Source organism: Ailuropoda melanoleuca, chromosome 9 (assembly GCF_002007445.2).
Source record: "Ailuropoda melanoleuca isolate Jingjing chromosome 9, ASM200744v2, whole genome shotgun sequence".
Lineage (NCBI taxonomy): Eukaryota > Metazoa > Chordata > Mammalia > Carnivora > Ursidae > Ailuropoda > Ailuropoda melanoleuca.
The window spans coordinates 66,160,790-66,182,228 of NC_048226.1; the positions used below are offsets into that span (position 1 = coordinate 66,160,790).

The 21,439-nt window shown below is 39.1% G+C and overlaps 1 protein-coding gene across 1 annotated transcript in view; it reads right to left on the bottom strand.

The window, feature by feature from the left end:
* The window catches only part of NIPAL2 (NIPA like domain containing 2), a 72,343-nt gene that overhangs the window by 16,233 nt on the left and 34,671 nt on the right, over nucleotides 1-21,439 (bottom strand). The window contains exons 4-6 of the mRNA XM_034668360.1: nucleotides 17,506-17,565; nucleotides 10,131-10,252; nucleotides 2,504-2,600 (exon numbers count right to left, since the gene is read on the bottom strand). Coding sequence (XP_034524251.1) covers nucleotides 2,504-2,600; nucleotides 10,131-10,252; nucleotides 17,506-17,565 — 279 coding nt within the window. The remainder of the gene's footprint in view (nucleotides 1-2,503; nucleotides 2,601-10,130; nucleotides 10,253-17,505; nucleotides 17,566-21,439) is intronic.

Here is a 21,439-nt window from a genome sequence, read left to right on the forward strand (position 1 = left end):
TAGTTATTTTCCTTTATATAACCAAGTTTTCATATTTGTTTTCAATTTTATTTCTAATTTTGGGTATTTGAAATTTTTCCTTTTTTTTTTTTTTTGGTCTTATGGAGGATCTATTTTAATGTATTTGAAGAATAGATTCTTGGGTTTATTTATCAATCCATTGTTTTTCTATTCTCCATTTCATTACTTTTTGTCCTTATTAATTGCTCCTTTCTGCTTGCCTCAGCTTTATTTCAGTGTTTTTCTTCCCTAACTTTTTGAGTGGAATGCTTGACTTACACATTTAAAGTAATGAATTTCCTTCTGAATACAGCATTAGTCATAAACTATAGGTTTAATAGTAAGTGTTTTCATAATAATTTTAAAAATATATGCTGCAATGAAATCTTGGTTTCTACTTGGGCCCAGCTGCAGTTTAAGAGGGGTGTTAACATTTCCAGATGTTACGGTTTTACTCATTTCTATTTTTGTTATTATTTTCTGTTTTTATTTCACTGTGATCTGAGAATGTGGTCTGTACTATTTCAACTTCCTGGAATTTATCAAGAATTTCTTTGTGGCCAATTATACGATTAACTTCTGTAAATGTCACACAGGCAGTTGAAAGCAGGTGTATGGTTTATTTTTGGGATTTAGAGTTCAATTAGATCAAAATTAAGGACTCATTCCTCTATCCTAACATATCTTTCTGTCTACCTACCTATCATGAACTAGGAGAAGTCTCCCACTCCTCTCATATTTCTGTTAATGTAGTTTTCAAGAGCTGCTGCCCGAGTCTCCTGAGGCCTGGTCCTGGGGTCTCTCCCTCTCAACCCACAGGCCCACCATGCAGAGCAGCTAAACACTGATGTGGGGTCTCTGGGAGCCTCTGCTCCATTTAGTACTTCCGCCTTGATTTTTAACTTAGATAGTAATAGCATGGCCTTCTGCTTTCTTTTACTTTCAAACTGTGTTACTTTGTTTTAGATGACATTTGTGCATGAAGCAAAGTGTTTCACAATCAGCAAGGGCCAGTTAGAACGGGCACTATTTCTACAACTCTCACAGATCTGAACCAGAGGACACTGGCTGAATCCAATTTCAGAAACTTTTTCAAAATCAGTCTGGGAATTTTTCTGAAGTCCAATTTGGGGATCTTTCTCTATTACTAGGTAAATTTACCCCATTTACATTTATGATCATAACTGATATGTATGATCTTAATACTGTTACCTCACTTTTCTATTTAAAATTTCCTTTATTTCAATATTTTCCTATATACTGTACATTTTGTCTCTTAGTTGTTTGCTTTTGTTCTCTCTATCTGGTAATTTGGAAAGAAATAAATATAAAGTTCTTTTTCTGTTCTTTTGATCAACAGCATACCTGAACATGGTATAAATTTGTTTCTATAAGTAACTACCACAAACACAAATCTTCCGATTCAAAGGAGAGAACTGTTCATGAAATGAAAAAAAAATGAAAGTTCCAGCCCTTCCTTAACATGAGGGTTGCTGCCTGTCCCAATGGCATAAGTGTCATCTACAGAGTCATAGCAAACAACACATGATGTATGGATCATCTTATCTGCAAAGGGGAGGCAAAAGAAGAATTATAAATAAATTTTTAAAAGGCAATTTTCCAAACAATTAGTGAGAGCTCCTAGTGTTGGTTTATATGAGTGTGTGTGTGTGTGTGTGTGTGTGTGTGTGTGTGTGTGTGAGAGAGAGAGAGAGAGAGAGAGGAGGAAAGAGGGTAGATTTAAAAATAGATAGTGGGCTTACAGAAGCAACAGTTTTCAAATTTTATAAGGTGCCTCTGGGAAAAAAAGGAGATGGGTGGATCAAAAATGAAAGAAATGTTGTATCTAAGAAAATCACACTGCTTACATTTACGTTTCCTATTAGCCATATTCATTAAAGATTTTTCAAACGTGTAAACAAGATAGGTCTTGATAAGTAATTCCTGATACAAAAGTTTCAGTTGGGGGGCGCCTGGGTGGCACAGCGGTTAAGCGTCTGCCTTCGGCTCAGGGCGTGATCCGGCGTTATGGGATCGAGCCCCACATCAGGCTCCTCTGCTATGAGCCTGCTTCTTCCTCTCCCACTCCCCCTGCTTGTGTTCCCTCTCTCGCTGGCTGTCTCTATCTCTGTCAAATAAATAAATAAAATCTTTAAAAAAAAAAAAAAGTTTCAGTTGGGATCCTCCACTTGTTCCTCTTTTAATAATTTTCAGTTATATGCTAAGAAAGACAATCCTCAAATTGTCAGAGAGCAAATAAAATTACCAAGAAGTAAAAACCCTTACATATGTTTTTAAAAGAATTAAACATAGCAATTGTAGCCATGGACATGCAAAATATAATTTGCATAATTGAGACTGGGTTTCTTTCTACAGATCAGAGTTGAAAAGTAGAAACGAGGAGAAAGGAATAGAATGCTCCAGTGTCCTCCTCCTCCTTCCAACCTCTTTCCTGACTTCGTGTGGCTAGATGAGGGAATTAGGAAACAAAGCGCGTCCTTACCAAGAAGGGCCACCAGGGTTAGCAGAATCACCATGTGCTTCATTCCCTTTCTCTTATGGAAATACAGCAGAGTGCAGAAAATGAATATTTCTAAAATCTAGAAATGAAAAAGATGAAAAAGAGTAAACTATACATTATTTTATACAATGTCTTCAGAATGCCATACTTCTCTTTCCGATTTTGCAACAGTTCTCGTGAGAGAGCTGAGGGTGACTGGCATTTCTACGGACAATTATAAACATATGAGAACAATATAAGGAGCCTCAGACACCCAGACCCGGAGCTCTAACCTCACCTATATGCCAATGACCCTGAGATGGGCAACTCCAGTCTCATTTATGTATCTTCTAGACATCTCCACATGCACGTTTAGTAGCCATATCACAGAAATATGGGCAATACTAAACTCCTGAGTGCCTTCCTTCTCTACCTATCCCTCCTGGGGCCTTCCCCCCCAATGAATGGCATCAATACATACCTTGTTGCATCAGCCAGCAACTCTTTCCTTTCCCCCACTCCCTGCCACCTCCTTTCTAACCACTGCAATAGCTTCCAATTTATCTCTGATTCTACTCTGGCCTCTGCAATCCAGGCATTCAGCAGCCAGAGGAATCATTTCAAAGCACAATTTGAATAGTGACATATGTCATTCATAGACAATATATATGATACACACATAAGCTGTTTACATAATATGACAAGCAGTCACGTGCCCTACACGCAACCAGAGAGAGAGAACCTACCAAGACCTTTGAGGTCTCTTGGTACCACTCCCCAGCTGTACTCCGCTCCTCCTGGGATCTCCCCAGCAACCACTACACTGAATGTTTATGTTTACTATTCACTTTCTTTACAGTTTACTACCTTCTATGTATCCTCAAATAGCACCCTGTTTATTTTTGCATATGTTTGGACTTTATACATGCAGAATCATACTTGTTTTCATGTCCTGGTTTTTCACTGTGCACTGTTTCTGAGATTTATCCAGGATGATATATGCAGTAGAAATATATATTAAATCCAGTCTTCCTTTGCTCAAACCTCCTATGGTTTCCTCTCACATTAAGAATAAAATCCTGGATGGCGCACCTGTGCCAACCACAGATGGCCTCCCCGCCCAGTTCTCTGCAAAGCTCAGATGTCTCCTGCCTTTGGGCTCTGCACTAAGTATCGGAGTTGCCTAGAATACTCCTTCCCTGATCTCCCTATAATGGCTCCTTACAATCACTCAAATTTCAGCTTAAAGATCACCTCCTCCGAGATGTCTTCTCTGACCACTCTCATCTAACAGAGCCAACCCTCGTCTACTGCAGAGCATTTTATCATCATCTGGAATATTTCCTGTCCATGCATTTCTGGGTTTCTTTTCTGTCTCCCCGACTAACACGCCAGCTCTATGAGAACAGGGACCTTATCTGTCCTCTTCTCCACTGTCTTCATTCAGCGCCTGGACACTGTCGGTCACTCAATAAGTATTTTTGGAATTAATGAATAAATTACACCTCAAACTTATTATGAGCAACTTGCCAAAAAACAGACCTAATGTCTAATAAACTGAGTGTTCAATAAATATTAATTGAATGTCTAAAATTTTCCTATCCTTAAGAAAACGCTAACGTAATTTTGAGTTCTCAATTTTATTTTTGTTTGAATATTTTTTCTTTTTTGAAGTCCTTAAGATAACCTGGAGCAAAGCTATTTTTTTTTTTTCAAGGAGGCAGTATCCCTGGACTGAAATCATAAATATTTGAATGTTTACTTTTCTGACGTCAGACAAGTAAAAACATCACCAATTTTTTTCTTAAAAATTACTAGAGTCAGGGACTTCACTACATCCAGGCCCGCATTTTACTTATGGAGTCCTCTCTAAATCAACATGAATCTCTACTGTTTCAGTTCAAGGTTTGCTTAGTTTTTTCCCTTTAATCCTCTGTGGGCATGGAAAGCAGCAGGACCATATCCTCCTCACTTAAAAACCTTTCATCTCATATGGAAGATTAAGTCACCCCTCAGTCTTTTCCTGGTTAATTAAACTAATTACTTTAACTTTTTCTTATAGGATTTATTTGCCAGGCCTTTAATTTAATCAAGTCATGCTACAAAAGCTATTAAAGTCCTATCACTTTGCCTTCCCCAAAGCTGCCATCAAAACGCTGGGTGTCTCAATGCCTGTACAGATCAACAATTGTTAACAGAAATATCCCTGTTGGGTACGTCCCCCCTTCAACCACAGGCTTGCATTTCTCACATGATACGATTACAAACAACTCACAGCAGCGTTTGGGCCCTGTATTTGTTGCCGGAGAGAAGGAGCTCTTCCTGCACGAATGCACAGAGCGTGTTAGGTAAATCTATTAGCAAGAGGATTATTACTTTACGGAAAATGAGGGTAGTTATCAGTTCTAAATATCACATATGACTTTCTTCCAAATTCCATCTCTGTGGCTTCAGATAAATAAAACATGAGCTCCTATGACTCAGAATGACTGTAGCTGCCCTATGCTCTGTCTTGTGGCAAGAGGTCATGGAGCTCCCAGGAATAAAATATTCAAGCAGCACGAATTCATGTTTGTTTTTTTCCTAGCCACATTTTTTCCCCCTCGCTGAAAATATCAATATTAAGGCAGTTGTGATTTCTACAGGTTGCTGAGACCCAGGAAGGGGCTGCTTTGCTGACTGCTACCTCAGAGGTCAGAAATAATAACAGCACTTACCAGAGGCTTACCACATGCTGTACTTGGCCCTAATTCATTGAATGCTCTCAACAACCTCAGGAGGTAGGCACTATTATCCCCATTTTAGAGATGAGGAAACCAAGGCTCGGGGGGGGGGGTTAAATGATGTAGGTCTGGTAGGCAGCATAACAGCCTCATTCCAATCTCTGTAACTTGTGTGTATCTTACTTTACATGGCAAAGGGCTTTGGAGATGTGATAAAGGCTATGGACCCTGAGATGGGGAGATTATCTTGGATTATCCAAGTGGGTTTGAAGTAATTGTATGAGTCCTAAAAAGCAGAGAACCTTCCCAGGCCTGGTCAGAGAGAGATGTAACGTGAGAAAGAAGAGAGTCAAGGAATGCTGGTGGCCTCGAGCAGCTGGGAAAGGCAAGAACACGGACTCTCCTCCAGAGGCACTGGCAAAGAATACGACCCTGCCAATACCCTGATTTCAGTCCACACCCGTGCTGGACCTCTGACCCTCAACACTGTACGATAATAAATTTGTATTGTTTTAAGACACTGAGCTTGTGACAATTTGCTATAGAACAGGAAACTAACTTAGGTTTTGGTATTTGAAGTCTTTCCAGGGAAACAGAGTCTTTGGGATGAGTTTTCTGAATTGACTCTGGGTTTTCTGGATCGGTTCTCTAATCTAACTAGATTTAAAGGCACTCATCACCCTGTTTTCAGTGGGAAAAGAGCACTGGCAGGCCATGGATGATGTGACAAAACAGAGACACAAAATCTCACCATTGGGGGCCTCATTTCCAGTTCAAAATCTGAGCTCCTGTTTACCTCATCTTCTCTCACCAAGTTCTTTCTTGAAAGTAAAGACTTTGAGATGACGTCCTTGTCCAAAAAAAAAGAGCTCTGCAAAGGCTCTCTTTAGGGTCAAGTCTGGACAAGGATTGATCCTCGGTGGTCAACTTTTATTAATTCTACATAGAGAAATGTGTACCAAAATGGATTGGAGCATGCACCCCGGAGGTGGGCTGCCTGGTTTTGAATTCTGGGTCTGCCACTTAGTATTTATGTAGCCTCGGATGAGTTACCTACCTCAGTTTCCCCATCTGCCGCATAGGTAAAGGACAGCAGGGAGTCAGAGCTCCGCACAGGGTGAGCCTGCTGGGTGAGTGGTGGCTACGGCTACCACAGCAGTGGGCCCCCGTGCGGACCTGCAAGTGCTGGCTGCATTCCGACAGCAAGCAGAAGAACTGCCCGCCATGCAGACTGAAGGCTTAGGAACACAGCTTTTTTCCCCTTCGGGTGTTTGACACCTGGTGGTGGGTTTTGAAGCAGCCCTGCTGGAAAGGCTGACTTAATAACCAGCTTCAGGGGATGGAATTACCCTAAACAACAGGGCTCGGCCCCTGCTTAAACTCATTTAATTTTTTGTCTGATGGAGAGAAAATGAGCACCATGCAGATTATTTTGTGAAGGATCTTATGTTCATGACAGAAGTTTCCATTCGAACGCTCTGTTGGGAAGTCTGGGTGGGCAAAACGGCCATCATCAAGCCTGCCAAAGAACATGAAGTAATTGAGGCTTAGGGCCGAATTTCCTCATGCAGGTTCTGCGGAATCACTGGGTAAGCGTTATTCAACAAAAGGTCCTTCGAGAAAAGGACCCCATGGTCGGCAAGTCTGTCTCCTTCCTAAAGGACCTCTGGCTTTGAACATGCCAACAGAGGTGGATTTCTCAGAGAGGGCCATGTTATGCAGCAGCTCGCCTAGCAAGTTTAACCTGGAAAATGCATTCGTTCTTTGCTTTTTGGCAAAACAGCAGGTGGGACCACACACCTATGAATACAGGCTGGGAAAGGCTGTTTTAGGGGGTGAGCGAAGGACACTCATTTTTCACTGGCCAGTTGATACCAGGCTTCTCAACTCCTCTTCCTACCAAAAAGAGAACCAGTTCAGAGGACAAGCTCCTGGACCCTTGTTTCTGAGGCCTCCACTTCGTGTAAGCCTTAAGGGTAACCTGGACATCCACCTGGTACAGGTAAACCAGCGAGACGAGGAGATGCTATTAGCCTCTGGGGATACAATTTGCAATCCCCCTTTGAGAAATGTAAAACTTACCCAGCCTCTAAAATATTTTTATTCATTGTATTAGGTATTTGAACAGTCCTGAAAAGCAATTCAGGTACTGCGTTTGTCTTTGGTGTAATCCAAGAACAGCTAGATGAATGATACTTCAAAGAATGGTCTTAATTTCTGTAATTATGATCTTTGCAGTCATGGTTTGCAGAAAAAGCACCAAAACTGCCACCTCCAAGGATTAAATATTAATTACTTTGATGCTTAACAGATTTAAACCAAACTTCAGCTCAAGATCTTAGCATATAATTGATAATTTCTAGAATCTTTAGAGATGCAATATATAATGGATTACATCCCAAACTAAGCTAATGTAGATAATTCCCTTTGGAGTCTACAGCCAATAGTGTTATTCAAATGCAACTTTATTAAAGATTTATTTTATACTATCTTATATATATCTGAAATTAGTTACATTTTTGGGTGACATTTACTTTCAAGTACACTTTCATTATTTTATAGGAATATGGGCCTCTCCCAGGACTATAAAATTCCTGTTACAGGAATTCTTCTCTAGACCCTGGCTGTCTAATCAGTTGAATGAACTAGTGAATAAATGAATGAATGAATTTAAGAGTTGACTTTGGAAAGTGGCAAAATGCAAGTAACGCCAGAGGGGTTTTTTTGGTGGAAATTTAAGGTTTAATAAAAAGTAGTTTTGTTCTTTTCAATGTTTCTTCTGGTGTTAAAACAACATAACGTATGTCATCATCAAACAATGCTGTTTATTCCAAGAAATTAAGTCTTGATGCAACTTTAATCTCCAAAGGATTCAACTCAGGCTATTCATTTTCTGGTCACAGGCTGTGTGACCCTGTGTGATGAAGAATTTGTTTTGCCCGTAGGCAAAGAATAATACGTTGGTAGGACTTCAAGTCTAGGCTACCATGAAACACTCTGTAAGTCCCTCCAGAGCCTTGGATTTGATTGATGAAACCTGTTAAAGGGCTGGGTCTGGTGGACAAGCGGGAGGATTACAATGGGGCAAAAAGGAGGCACAAAGTATGATAGACCCGAGGAAGGCAAATCTGAGCTGGAAAGTCCAATCCTAAAGGCTGATGGAGAGCAGGGGGAAGGGGAGCCTTCCAATATAAGAAAGAAGGGAGTTCAGGGGAGAAGATATTGAGTTCAATTTTGAGATGATACATTTGAGGAACCTATGAGACATCCAGGCAGGGATGAGTAATAAGTGGACAGATGAGAACATAGATCTGCAACTCAGAAGAGGCCTGGGAAAGAGATGTGGGTCTGGATTTAGAAGTCTTCCTATAGGATGATGGGAGTTGGCATTGAGATCACCCTAGAAAACCCTGGAAGAGTATGTAGCATGAATAGATTAAGAGTGGTGGGCACAAGAGAAGGAGGTGCCCACCAGGAGTATAGGATGGACTGGTCAGAGAGGAAGACGAGAAACAGGGAAAACAAACTAAGGAAGCCAGGAAAGAGAGGGGCTCAAGGAGATGATGGGTCACAAGTAAATGTTGCACAAGGTTAAAGAAGAAGCAGGACCAAAAAAGCAATTCTGCTTGGCAATTTATGGGAAGGGGGATCTACAAGATTAAAATGAGTGAGGAGTGACAAGGAGCTGGGAAAGTAGAGGGGAGAGTGGAGTGGAGGGGAAATAGGACAGTTTATGAAAGAGTGTGCAGGGATGAGGATTTTTTTTTTTTAAATAGAGAAACCTAAGTATCTTTGTTAAGTAAGAGAAAGGAGCATAGTGGGAGGCTAGAAAGAGAAAACACCTGTAAGCATTTGTGTTCCAGGGGTCAGAATTCTGTATCAGAGATGGCAAGATATATAGAATTCCTGTCACACAGACTAAGGACTGTCAGATGATAATGTAGTACCATGTAGTCCCCGCTGTAATATTCTGGGTTATACTTAGAGCAAAGTTCACCAAAAAACATGTCCCGACAAATGTCAATGTCACGCTTTGAATAATAGATGTATGAAGTAGGGTCATACTTGTTTACCTGTTACAATGGTGGAGGACTAGACCAGATAGCTTTTTAAAGTCACATCTAATCCTAAAAATGTATGATTCTCTGTGCTTTCTTTTTGCTGAATTTGCAATTATTTTACTAATATGGTTCTTGGTTAAATGCTCAAGTCATCTACCCCAGTTTTCTTCTTACCACCTGCCCTTCCTGAAACATGCTGATTCTTCAACCTAAACCAACTTCTGTAACAAGTTACATACCAACAATCTCCAGCACGTTCTCACTATACCCACTGGACATAATTTGAGGAACTTATGAGATATCACTGATTCAAATAAAATATCCCATTTAGTGCCTTCAAATTTCTGTATCAGCTCATTCCATTCTTTCTTTTACACATCTCCCAGTATTATCTGACTGCTATCTACTTCTCCCCAGACAATCTGATGCATTGGTCTCAATGAATACTTTTTTGAAGAACATATCTATCTTGAATAAAAGTCAATGAAGTAAAATGTGTCTTTAGGTATTTCCCTTTGACCTGGGAAGAGAGGTTTTTTGTTTTTGTTTTTTTCTTTTTTTTACTTTGAGCTGTCCTAAAACACGTTGCTCTGAAATTTGTTGGATTAAATGTTGTGGAAATTGTTCCAGTGACAAGTCACCCCCAAGAATAGGAAAGTCAGGAAACTGGGGGTGTCCTATTGTTGATTTAGTGTTTCAAATACTTTGGTCTTGGTAAAATATATTTACAGTATAATGAGTTGTTAATGCTGAGAAGAAGAGACTTCATTCATTCTCTAACATCTGCATATAGCAGTGGTCTGGATAATATAACTTCTGGGATAGTAAAATGTTTAAGATTCTTACCACATAGATCAGGAACTGCCAGCCAACGAAGTAATATTGTACTGTTCTTGCAGAGATAGACTGACTTCTGCTTGGAGCAAAGTTCACCAATAAATATGTTCCTGCAAATGCCAATGTCATACCTTTAAATAAAATTGAAAAGACAAGCCAAGTTGAAGAGGGAAATTAAGGCTTTTTGTCAATGCAAACATTACCTATAGACTGAGCTTTACTTAGAGAAGTGCCTATAGTCCCTCCCTCCTAAAATATGATTCACCAAGCCATCCCTAGAGAGCATCATGCATTCACTTGATGGTATTACCTTTAAGGTGGGGGGTGGGGAGGGGAATAAGGGCCAGGGAAAGGATGGGGTAGGACATAACTTCTGATTTTTCTTTGTTGTTCCGGATGAATCCTTGCCTCTTCAGCAAACCTTTCCCCAAAGATGGGAAAGATCAGAACACGTGCATTTGGACATATGAAAACACATCGAAGCTGGCTGTTTGTTTTTACATGGACGAGTAAGCACATGATGGATCTAAACCCATCAGAGCCCAGAGAGTGGGGAAGTCCATCACCTGATGACCTACTCCATACTTATTCATCTTTTTTTTTAAATGATTTGTTATTATATTATGTTAGTCACCATACAGTACATCCCCAGATTCCGATGTAAAGTTCGATGCTCCATTAGTTGCGTATAACACCCAGTGTACCATGCCATACGTGCCCTCCTTACCACCCATCACCAGTCTATCCCACTCCCCCACCCCCCCTCCCCTCTGAAGTCCTCAGTTTGTTTCTCATAGTCCATAGTCTCTCATGTTTCATTCCCCCTTCTGATTACCCCCCCCTTTCTTTATCCCTTTGAAGCCCTTTACACACACACACACGCACACACACACACACACACACACACACACACACTCACTTTATACTTTGAAACTCTGGTAAAAGATCACCTTCATCATGGTCATGTATTGGAGTCCTTTGAGCAGAAATAACAAAGGTGAATGCTGACTTTGCTGTAAGATTTTTTTAATCCCATTTAGAATCTAGAATTCTAGGGGTAACTTAGTAAAATAGCCACATTATAAACCTAAGTAAGAAATGTGCTACTGTCATCCCTTTAACCGTACTTAAAATAATAGAGGAAAGAAATGTGTATGGGAAGAGGGGCCGCATAAAGAGGAGTAAAGGGAGGCCTTGACAGTCCAAATAAAACTGAAAACTGCTTATTTATTAATAATCAGTGGAGAAAAACTGATACAGGTAGAGTTTTTCAGATAACACCCTTGAAAACATAATTCAACTTGTTTCATCACTGAGGTCAGCATTGTTGTGTATATAATTTACAACCAGCACTGACTCCAACCTGAAGCAATTTGGTTTGTCTATAAAATCTCACAATTGGAAGACACCAATTTCCCGTTCCTCTTAACCAAGTGATTTAGGGTTTTGAACTCTTGTTTCTGAGAACAAACAGCATTTGACTTTTCACACAAACTAGACGATAGCTACTCGCGGTATTGTAGAAGCTATAAAACGAGCTCCCTCTGTACTCTGTAATACTTTGTGAACGCAGAAATTATACACAAAAATTTAAAAGCTATTTCTAATGAGAATTTGAAAAATGAAAAAGAACAATCTATATTATTAAGCATTGTGATAAAAGGAAAATAATAAAAATTACAAGTACCTAAGAACTTGGGCAAAACTATTGGTCAGACTGCCCTTTCTTTGGAAAAGAAATAAAGATCTTACAATTGTTCAATATTAGGTTGGTAGAAGGATAGGATTCCAAAAAAAAAAAAACAAAACCAAACAAACAAAACAAAAAACACAACAACAACAAAACCAAAAACCAAAAAAACAGTCTTCTAAACTTGGTATAGTGAAGTAGAATAAATGCTTTGAATACAACTTAAAAATCTCAGAGACTTCCAACTTTCTTTTGTGAAATCTAAATTTCTTATTTTTACTAAGTTCCTCTGCCAGTAATTTTTTTTATCTCTACTACCTGTATCTAGTGTCGTTACATTCCTTTATTTTTAAATTTAGTTTTGATTGGGTAACACATGCATATGGTAAAAAATTCAAAAGACACACAAGGGTGGTGAGTGAAAAGTTAAATCTCTCGTACACCCTTATGATAGCCCACTAGTTCCCCCCCGGGTGTTAATACTGCCACCGATTTTTCGATCTCCCTTTTCAGAGGTGTTTTACGCAGGTGTGTGAGACAGTGCATGGGTTTGAGTTTTCTATACAAATGGCGGCATATTACATACACTTGTCTGTACCTTGCTTTTGTTCTACTTAGCAGAACATCTTGGAGAACATTTCACATCAGCGTATATAGGGCAGCCTCATTCTTTTTAAGTCTGCATAATATCCCATTCTCTGGAGGTAGTGTTATTTAACTTAACTTTCCAACAGGGTCCCTGTTTCCCATCTGCTTCCACATTTGCATACTGGGCCCATTTCTACAAATGCAGATCTTCACTGCATTTCAAAACTCCTTGAAAACAAATAAAATGACTCATGATTTTGCAATTATACTTTCAAAGTACTTCTGCACATGTATTATGTCACTTGAGCCCCATGTCACTGTGGATTTAGTTAATGACTCTAGGGCAGCTCAGTAGGTCACACATTGTTTCTTGTTAATAATTTTAATTTTAGCTTCCTCTGACAATTACAAAGGTAGTTCTAGATAGCTGCTGTTACATGTTTGTTTACTGGGTGTCGTTTGTATTCGTCTGTGTGACTCACAGTCTCCTTTATGGATCATGTGCACAAGTTTCCTAAGTGTTTAGAAGTGTTGAAGATACTCATTAGCGGCTCCTTACATAAATTTCCCTAAAATGTATTTATATCCTATATTTTTCCACAAGTGGCACGAGATGTCATTTCCTGATATTTTTATTTCACTAAAGCCACAGATGTTCTTTCATTGGAAAGATACAGATTTATACATTAGAAAACCTGCTAGCTTACCTTCCGCTGGTCCACTTGCCCAAGAGAGTAATCTGGAAGCGTAAGATACTCAAGGAAAGGAAGCTGTACTTGGTCTGCTCTTTGCCCATGAAAATGATTAAATTCCAGGTCAAAACTTGGATCGTGATAGTCTAATCCACACTGAAACTGCCCCCACAGAATTCAAATTTCACTGCTCCTTGCTGACTGCGAAAGCTTAGGCATGTTACTTATCCCTCTGTGACTTAGTCTCCTCCTCTCTGGTACAGATTAATTGATCACACCTGCTAGACTCCAGGAGTCTGGCTGGACAAGAAGCCAATCTGGGGAGCTGAATAGATTTGAAAGCTCACCTAGAGGCCTAATGTGACAGGGGGGCCTAGGACACATCTACCTCAGGATACTGACTGCTAAGAGTCAAAAGCTATCTCATGCTTAAAAATTAATCCAAAATTGGCAGCTCTTTCTGCACATGGGTCCTGTCCCCGTGCTATCATAAAAGCACCTTTTTTGCTTGAGGCGGCCCTGAAACCAAAAGAGCCAGTCTGTTCTCTCAAACAGAAATGATGGTTTATTTGGCTAGATTAATGTTCTCGACCCTGGCCCTCACCCAAGCTGACCATTTGGTGTGGGAGAAGGAAGGAAAGAGATGGTCCTCATGTCACTATTAATCTCTTGACATTCTATCTGGGGAAACCATTTATAGGTCACTTGAAGTAATCAAGTTACTGGTCTCTGGAGGGTACTGATGAATTGACTGTATTTTTTTTTTTTTAAATGATGATACTATCTGGACGTTAGTCAACTAGGATCTCACAGCCTATTAGATTTAGTACTTTTGATGACTAAGGGAGAAGAAAGGGGAAAGTACTATATAGGTTTTGGCTGATTGAAGGGGAGTGAAATCTGGTGCCTTTTAAAGGAAAAAATAATCATTAAAATAATTTAAAGTTATTAATCCACTAAGAATCAGAGCACAGTCCAAAGCCTGTCATTGAGTTAATAATAGTTGGCAATTCCTTTCAGACATAGCTTTTGTGAGGTCATTTTTTGAGGCTAGTGGTGAAAAGTTTCATAGCCACAGAGCAACATTTGGCACTAAATTCGTTCAGCTTGTTTCCACATGGCCCCAAAATCTTCATTTGTTCCATCATGAAAAACAAACTTTCATTTGCTTGAAGCAGGGAAAAAGAAATGATTTTCTTTTGCATATTTTGACAATTTAATTTTTAGCATGCTTATATGTTAATCTTTTTTTTTTTTTAAGCCACTAACTACTCTTTTCCCTGTTTGGTTTTAGTCTCTGTAAAGAAAAAAACCTGCATTTTTAGCTCTCAATAGAAAGAGCCAAATTTTCTCAAGGCAACGGCAATACAGACCCAAAGAAAATACATGTGACTTAACACATTACTGAGTGAGGTTGGGGAGAAGTCTTTCTTTCCAAGTATGAAGTGGGTTATTGCATTTCAGGTCATGACAATTTTGTGACATGGCTGTTGGAGGCGCAGGTATGGGATAGGTGGCTCCATTGTTTCTTCTTCCTACCCCACTAAAATCAAGAATTGATCCCTTTTCACTACAGTGTGAAACAAATGTGACATCAGTTATATAGCCCTACTCAAAAAGCATTAAATTAGGAAGGCAAAAATACCCAACCAGAGTCGTGGGAAACATTAGTTGGGTTACTAAAGTTTGCAAAAACATCCGAATCAAGGTTTCCTCTGTTGAACCACTGGGGTACACGTAGCAGCAGTAATGACAGTAGCTAACATCAAGGGCTTATTACGTGACAGGCCCTGTTCTAAGAGTTCTACCTCGATGTACCCATTTAATCCTACAAGATAGGTAATATTATCTTCATTCAAAATGTGAGGAAAATGAGGCTTAAGGAGATTAAGTAACTTGGAAAGGTCACACAGCTCTCTGTCACTAGACACTCACCCTCAACCGTTACACTATGGTTGTATCAGGCTGCCGCTATTAGAATACTGGTCTACCATTCACTGGTTACAGGACTTCGGGCAAGTTGGTTAACCTCTTTAAGTATCAGCTCTGTAAATAGGTTGTGCCTACATTTAAATGAGATAGTTCATGTAAAACACTAATAGTACCTGGAAAGAGGAACTATTATTTAATAAATGTTAGCTGTTCTGAAAATAAGAGAAATTAGCAAAGAATCAAAGAGTTAATAGAGGTTTAATTTTATTATTATTATTATTTTTTGGTATGTGTGTTTATGTGTGTTTCTTATTCCTTATATTACATTTTTAGTGTTACCTCTCAGGAATGAAGTTGATCACAGAAATGATGACAATTATATTAACGGGGCTTTACATTTCTCAATGTGCTTATACGAATTGTCCAATTTGATCCTTAGAACAGTATTCTGTATCTGTCAACAAACTGAGGCTTAGGGAAGTTCAGTAATATTATGTTGGCCACAGAGTTGACAGAAAAAGTTGAATCCAGATTTGAACATATGAAAGTGAGTTTAATTTTTATGCTTTGATGTTGAGCTAGTTTACTGGTTTTAGTAATGTTTTGTTGATCTTGGGATTTTCAAGCATAGGATCAAATCATCTGCACACACTGATATTTCTATTTCTTCCTTTTCCATGGTTGTGACTTTATTTTTTTCCTAATCCTATTGGCAGCAGTTGAGTGCAGTATTAAATAGAAACTTACCCTGCCTTTTTGCACCTTTGTTAATACTTCTCGTGTTAGTTCCCCCAAATGCTTGGAAATGCCCATGCCTGTCCTATCCAGCCATCAGAACTGACTGAAATGTTACCTCTCTAAAAAATTCCCTCTGAGCTTCTCAGCTAGGGTAACCTCTATTTATTCTAAAGCAGTGGTTCTCAACTGGGGCTGATTTTGTCCCCCAGGGGACATTTGGCGATATGTGAAGTCATTTTTGCTATGCTACTGGCATCTAATGGGTAAAGGCCAGGAGGGATACTGCCGAGCAACCTGCAATGCCCAGGCCAGCCCCCTACACTGAAGAACTCTCCAGCCTAGACTGTCAGCAGCGCTGAGGTTGAGAAACCCTGTCCAACTAAAGCCTCAAGGCATTAGGACACATATTATTTTCTGCTTTTAAAAAGCTTATTAATGTATATATTTTATCATCGACTGTATTATTTGAGGGCAGAGATTCATCTTCGTCATCTTTTTATTGCCAATGTTCACAAACATAGGCAAGTCTCCCTACACAGCCACCTGTATTACTTCATTAAATACCTTAGATTAATTTAAGTCAATCAACCATTAACTGCAAAAGATGACCTATGTTAGATAAAATGATTTCGAGTTTCCTTAAGACATTTGATAAACAAGAAAAACAATATAGGACCTAATTTTTTTAATTTGTCAAACTCGGGCAAATGTTCCTTCTTTTTTCTGATTCCGTGCATCTTCCCCAAATGATTCCATAAACCATGATATATTAAAAAAAGAGCATAGAAAATTAATATATTTGAAAAGATACAATGCACATATGAGTGCATTTGGAAAAACATTGTAACCATGACAAATTGATGATGTCAACTAAAAACTCTACTAGCAGAATCAAACCAAGGAGGAAAAAGAAAAAGTGGAAACACATTCAAGACACTAGGCTCAAGGGAAACACAATCAGGGAAAACGAATGCTCAACATACCAATACTGGTGTCACATTTAAAGCTCAGATTTTTTAAAAATCTGATCTCCTTGGAAGTAAGCAGACATTGCTTTATTTAAAGTGCCTAAAATGCCATATTTGTTATGATATGTCAGCAGCAATTCAGAGAGGATTTTGTCAAGGAAGAAAATAGGAATTTCCAGAATTCTTCTCCCAAGTGATAGTTCCAATAAGAGGTGGAAGATACACTCAATACATGAGGGCTTTGCTATGTAATAGCAATCTTTCTTACAGCCAGGAAGGCTACTGTTTCTTTCCGCTAATAGCTGTATTTCTAAATGAAATTTTGAAGGGGAATATTCTATGTTACTTTTGGAAAGGGCTAAATACAAATTAGGTAGTTAATTGGTGCATCTAATTTTTGTGTGGTTTTCATTTTTATGCAGTACTTTCATGGAACCACCTAACAATACATCTTTTGAAGTGGAGTACTCTATTAGGTAACACAGATGTTTCTTGGATTTTATTATGCTTATGAAAATTTCATAACATTCATAATAATAGTGTAAAATAATAATTCACTGTGGCCAACAGCATGAGCAGCGGGCACAGTGAAAATTGAAATATTTCACATGAAAGAGCAGAAGGCATCTCCAAGAAAGAATACCATTCATCCCCAAATGAGATTTATCCATTTCAGTAATTTGTTCCCAGTTTTTAACACACATTTTTTTATGGATAGTATTATTTATTTCCTGATCAAGCAGTGCTACAATTACATGAATTAAGCAATTACTTACCTAGTAAATCTGAAGCTCTTAAGTTTTCTTTCAGAAACATAACAGAAATAATGGCACTACCTAGAAAGAAAATGGTCGTTAGTGGTGTTTCCAATATAAAAACATACATTATGCAGTGCCATTTGAAGGGAGTTAAGCGCTTTGTGCCTTATACCTGGACTAGCTATGTCCTGGTCAGAGACACCCAGTAGCTGTGGCTGTGAAAACAACTTCTTCCCCCTCATGGTTGAGGATACATAGAAACTAACCTGGTTTACAATGGACCGAGGACAGTGGCTGGCATAGTGCCCTGTGGACAGCAAGGGCATAATAAAAGCTCACTAAATAAATGAAGAAATGGAAAGAAAGAAAAGAAAGAGAAGGAAAGATAAAGACAGAAAGAGGAAGAGAAATAGAGAGAGAAGAAAGAGGGAGAGAGAGAGAGAGAGAAAGCAAGCAGGCAGGCAGGCAGAAAGATAAGAACGGATGGACAGAAAGAGTGGAAGGAAGTTTAACTTCAAATATATCCCAAACTGAAACCCATTATTTGCCTTCATCTCCTCCTATAATTCCTATTCTGATGATATGTCTAAGGGGCCCCAGAATCGTAGGATTCCTGCCATCTCCACTGTCCACACTACACATCCAACAGGATCCCGGGTCCGGGGGTCTGAACTTCACCATCTGTCCAGCCCATCCCCCTTCCCTTCAGTCCACTGTCACTGCACTGCTCAGACCAGCTTCAACTCAGGCTTAGACCTCAGGCTCCTGACACATTCCTCATCACATTTGTTCTTGATCTCTTTTATATTCTATGCCCACCCTTACTGAAATAATCAGAATTCCCAGAAATACCATTTAGTTTCATTCTAAAGGACTTTTATTTGTGCTATTCCCTTTGCAACTCTGCCTCTATTCTTGTGACCAACTCTGGACTCAAGATAACCTCTGGATTCCCCTAGACCCAGTTGACCAAACCACCCTTTTGTGTAATTACCCCCTCTAATATAGCTTTCTTGTTACACTGATGATTTATTTGCCTGTCTCCTTGCAAAGACCATCAGTTCCTTTGACTCTGAGATATGTCTTATTCTTCTAAGCTCTCCTGGGTGTACCTAGCACATAAATAAGAGAGTTTGTGGGATCTCTGCCCTGCATTTGCTGGCTTTCATAGTGTAAGATCCTCTTTCCCATGACAGATGGTACTGAACCCTCAACCTCTAAGTGAGCCATGACCTAGTACTATGACCTCAGGTTATGCAGGATATGTTGAATCTCTCTGAGTTGTTCCTCTTACGAAGCCATTCCTCTATGAGTAGCATGGAAAAATCCAAACTTGCAATAAGACAAAATACTACACAACATAATTTGTATTTACATTTTTAAGAGTGGGGGAGGGGCACAGGGAGGGGAAGAGAGGGAATCTTTTTTTTTTTTTTAAAGATTTTATTTATTTATTTGACAGAGATAGAGACAGCTAGCGAGAGAGGGAACACAAAGGGGGAGTGGGAGAGGAAGAAGCAGGCTCATAGCAGAGGAGCCTGATGTGGGGCTCGAACCCATAACGCCGGGATCACGCNAGATCACGCCCTGAGCCGAAGGCAGACGCTTAACCGCTGTGCCACCCAGGCGCCCCGAGAGAGAATCTTAAGCAGGCTCCACACCCAGCACGGAGCCCAATGTGGGGTTTATCTCATGACCCTGAGATCATGCCCTGAGCCAAAATCAAGAGTCACACACTTAACCGACTGAGTCATCCAGGTGCCCCTGTATTTTAAATTTTTAACAGAAATTATTAGCTAGGTTTTTAATTTTATTTTTTAAAGTAAAAATATAGGTAAGAAAAGTCATCATAAAAATAACTCATCATCTAGAGAAAACTGCAGTATGGTGTGTTTATTTTACCTTAGCTGAGATAAAACTGTAATGCAAATTTTTTTCAGTTTCCTTAGTTACCGTATTATTAAACTTGCCATGTCATTTAAAATTCTATATAGAATTTAAAAATTTTAATGAGTCTGTATAATAATTCATTGAATTAGTTAAATTTGAATATAACTATAGCTGGTATTCTGGCAATTGATTTAAAACAAAATAAATCCACACCAGAAGCCCTCATTCAAGAGAAGCTGGGATTCTCTTATGTTTTCTCCATCTTCTTCTCAACCTGGCTCTCTCTTAGTCAAGCTGAGCTATGTCCTTGCAAACATCTCCTGGGCAGGTTATTTATTGAATAGACATTTCACACAGAATAAACAGAGCACGGAAAATATCCACCAAGCATGAATTTAATTGGGTCATGTGGCTTTAAAACACTAAAGCAATGTTTTCTGTATAGATACATAGCCCATTATGTTAAGAATTGAGTTTGGGACAGGTGTAAAAATGTCTGAAAATTTTCCGTTTCATATTTGAACCAAAACAATTCAGGGAAACTAATTTCATGTGTTAGAGAATTAGGAATGCTACAAAAACCAAGACCCCATTCCCATCCCATCACTGACTTCCTGTGTAATTGCATAAGGAATGCTTCCAAGTGAAGAGATGTAGATCAGTAAGAAATAGGTGAAGTATCACTGCTAACACACCCAAATGCATTCCATTCTAACAATCCTTGAGACGACTGTTTCACAGCAAAGGAGTCCAGTAGGAAGGGAGACACTGCCTACATGGAGTGGGCTGGTAGGAGATACAGAGACAATGTGCTCCAGGTCCTAAACTTTATATTTGGGAGGCAGGTCCAGAGAAGTTGTTTGTTCATTCATTGATCCATTCATTTAACAAACATTTATATTACAGCAGAATTGAAACCAAAGCCCACACTTCCTTAACTCCAGTCCAGAACTCTTTCAGGTACACTACACACCATTACCTTCCTTGAAGGGAGAGAGGCATTGTTCTCCTCTTCTTGTTGCTAAACCAGTTTCATAAATAATTTTACTTTTAGAAGAGATGGGGGAGGGACACCTGGGTGGTTCAGTTGGTTAAGCATCTGCCTTCAGCTCAGGTCATGATTCCAGGGTCCGGGGATCGAGCCCCACATCGGGCTCCTTTCTCAGCAGGGAGCCTGCTTCTCCCTCTGCCTGCCGCTCCCCCTGCTTGTGCTCTCTGTCTCTGACAAATAAATAAAATCTTAAAAAAAAAAAGAAGGGATAGGGGAAATGTTATATAGGTGACAATTTCATTGCTAAAGAGAAAAGGACATGCTTGGTAACAATAAACTTGAAATATACTATATGTATCAAATTATATCAATTGCCATAAAATAGTTATCAACATTTCATGAACATAAATATGCTACTTTTACTCTCTGAAAGAACTTGTGTCTAAGGAACTTCCATACTCATTTTTTTGTTTAAGAGAATGTGAGCTTTTCTACAAAATTGTTAGATAAGAGAATAAGATTTTTAGTTTTATTCATCTAGCAAAGGAAGTAATAAAAAAAAGAACATTCTGTTAAGAAACACTCATAATTCATTTATCTTTCAAAACATGGTTAAAATGAGAGCTGTGCTGAGCAAAAAGACTGTGTCTGAGTAACAGCTCATAACATGACTTCTACGCAGAGCAGTAAATTTTTAAAATGAGAAAAAATAAATAAACTGAAGTGCCCCATATACATTTGCAGTCAGAGATTTGTCAAGCTCAACCCTGTCTAGCTGCCACTGTAACAGCCACCACTGGCTAATAAACACCTAGGAAGAGGAAAGAACTACTATGCTTTTACTCCTGTAGCAAAATTTAATATTCAGAAATAGAGCATTTCAAGATCAATAGTTTAAAAAGCATTAAAACGGAACATAGTTGTAAATGAAACAGATCTGTGCTAGGTAGGATTAAACTGTGGTTACGACTGAGCATTAACTTCAGTGCTCACAGTTCTGTGTAGGATTTTGACTGGGGGCATATCTGGGCAGAGGTTCGAGAATCCTTTTCCATTCTGGCCTTCGTATGG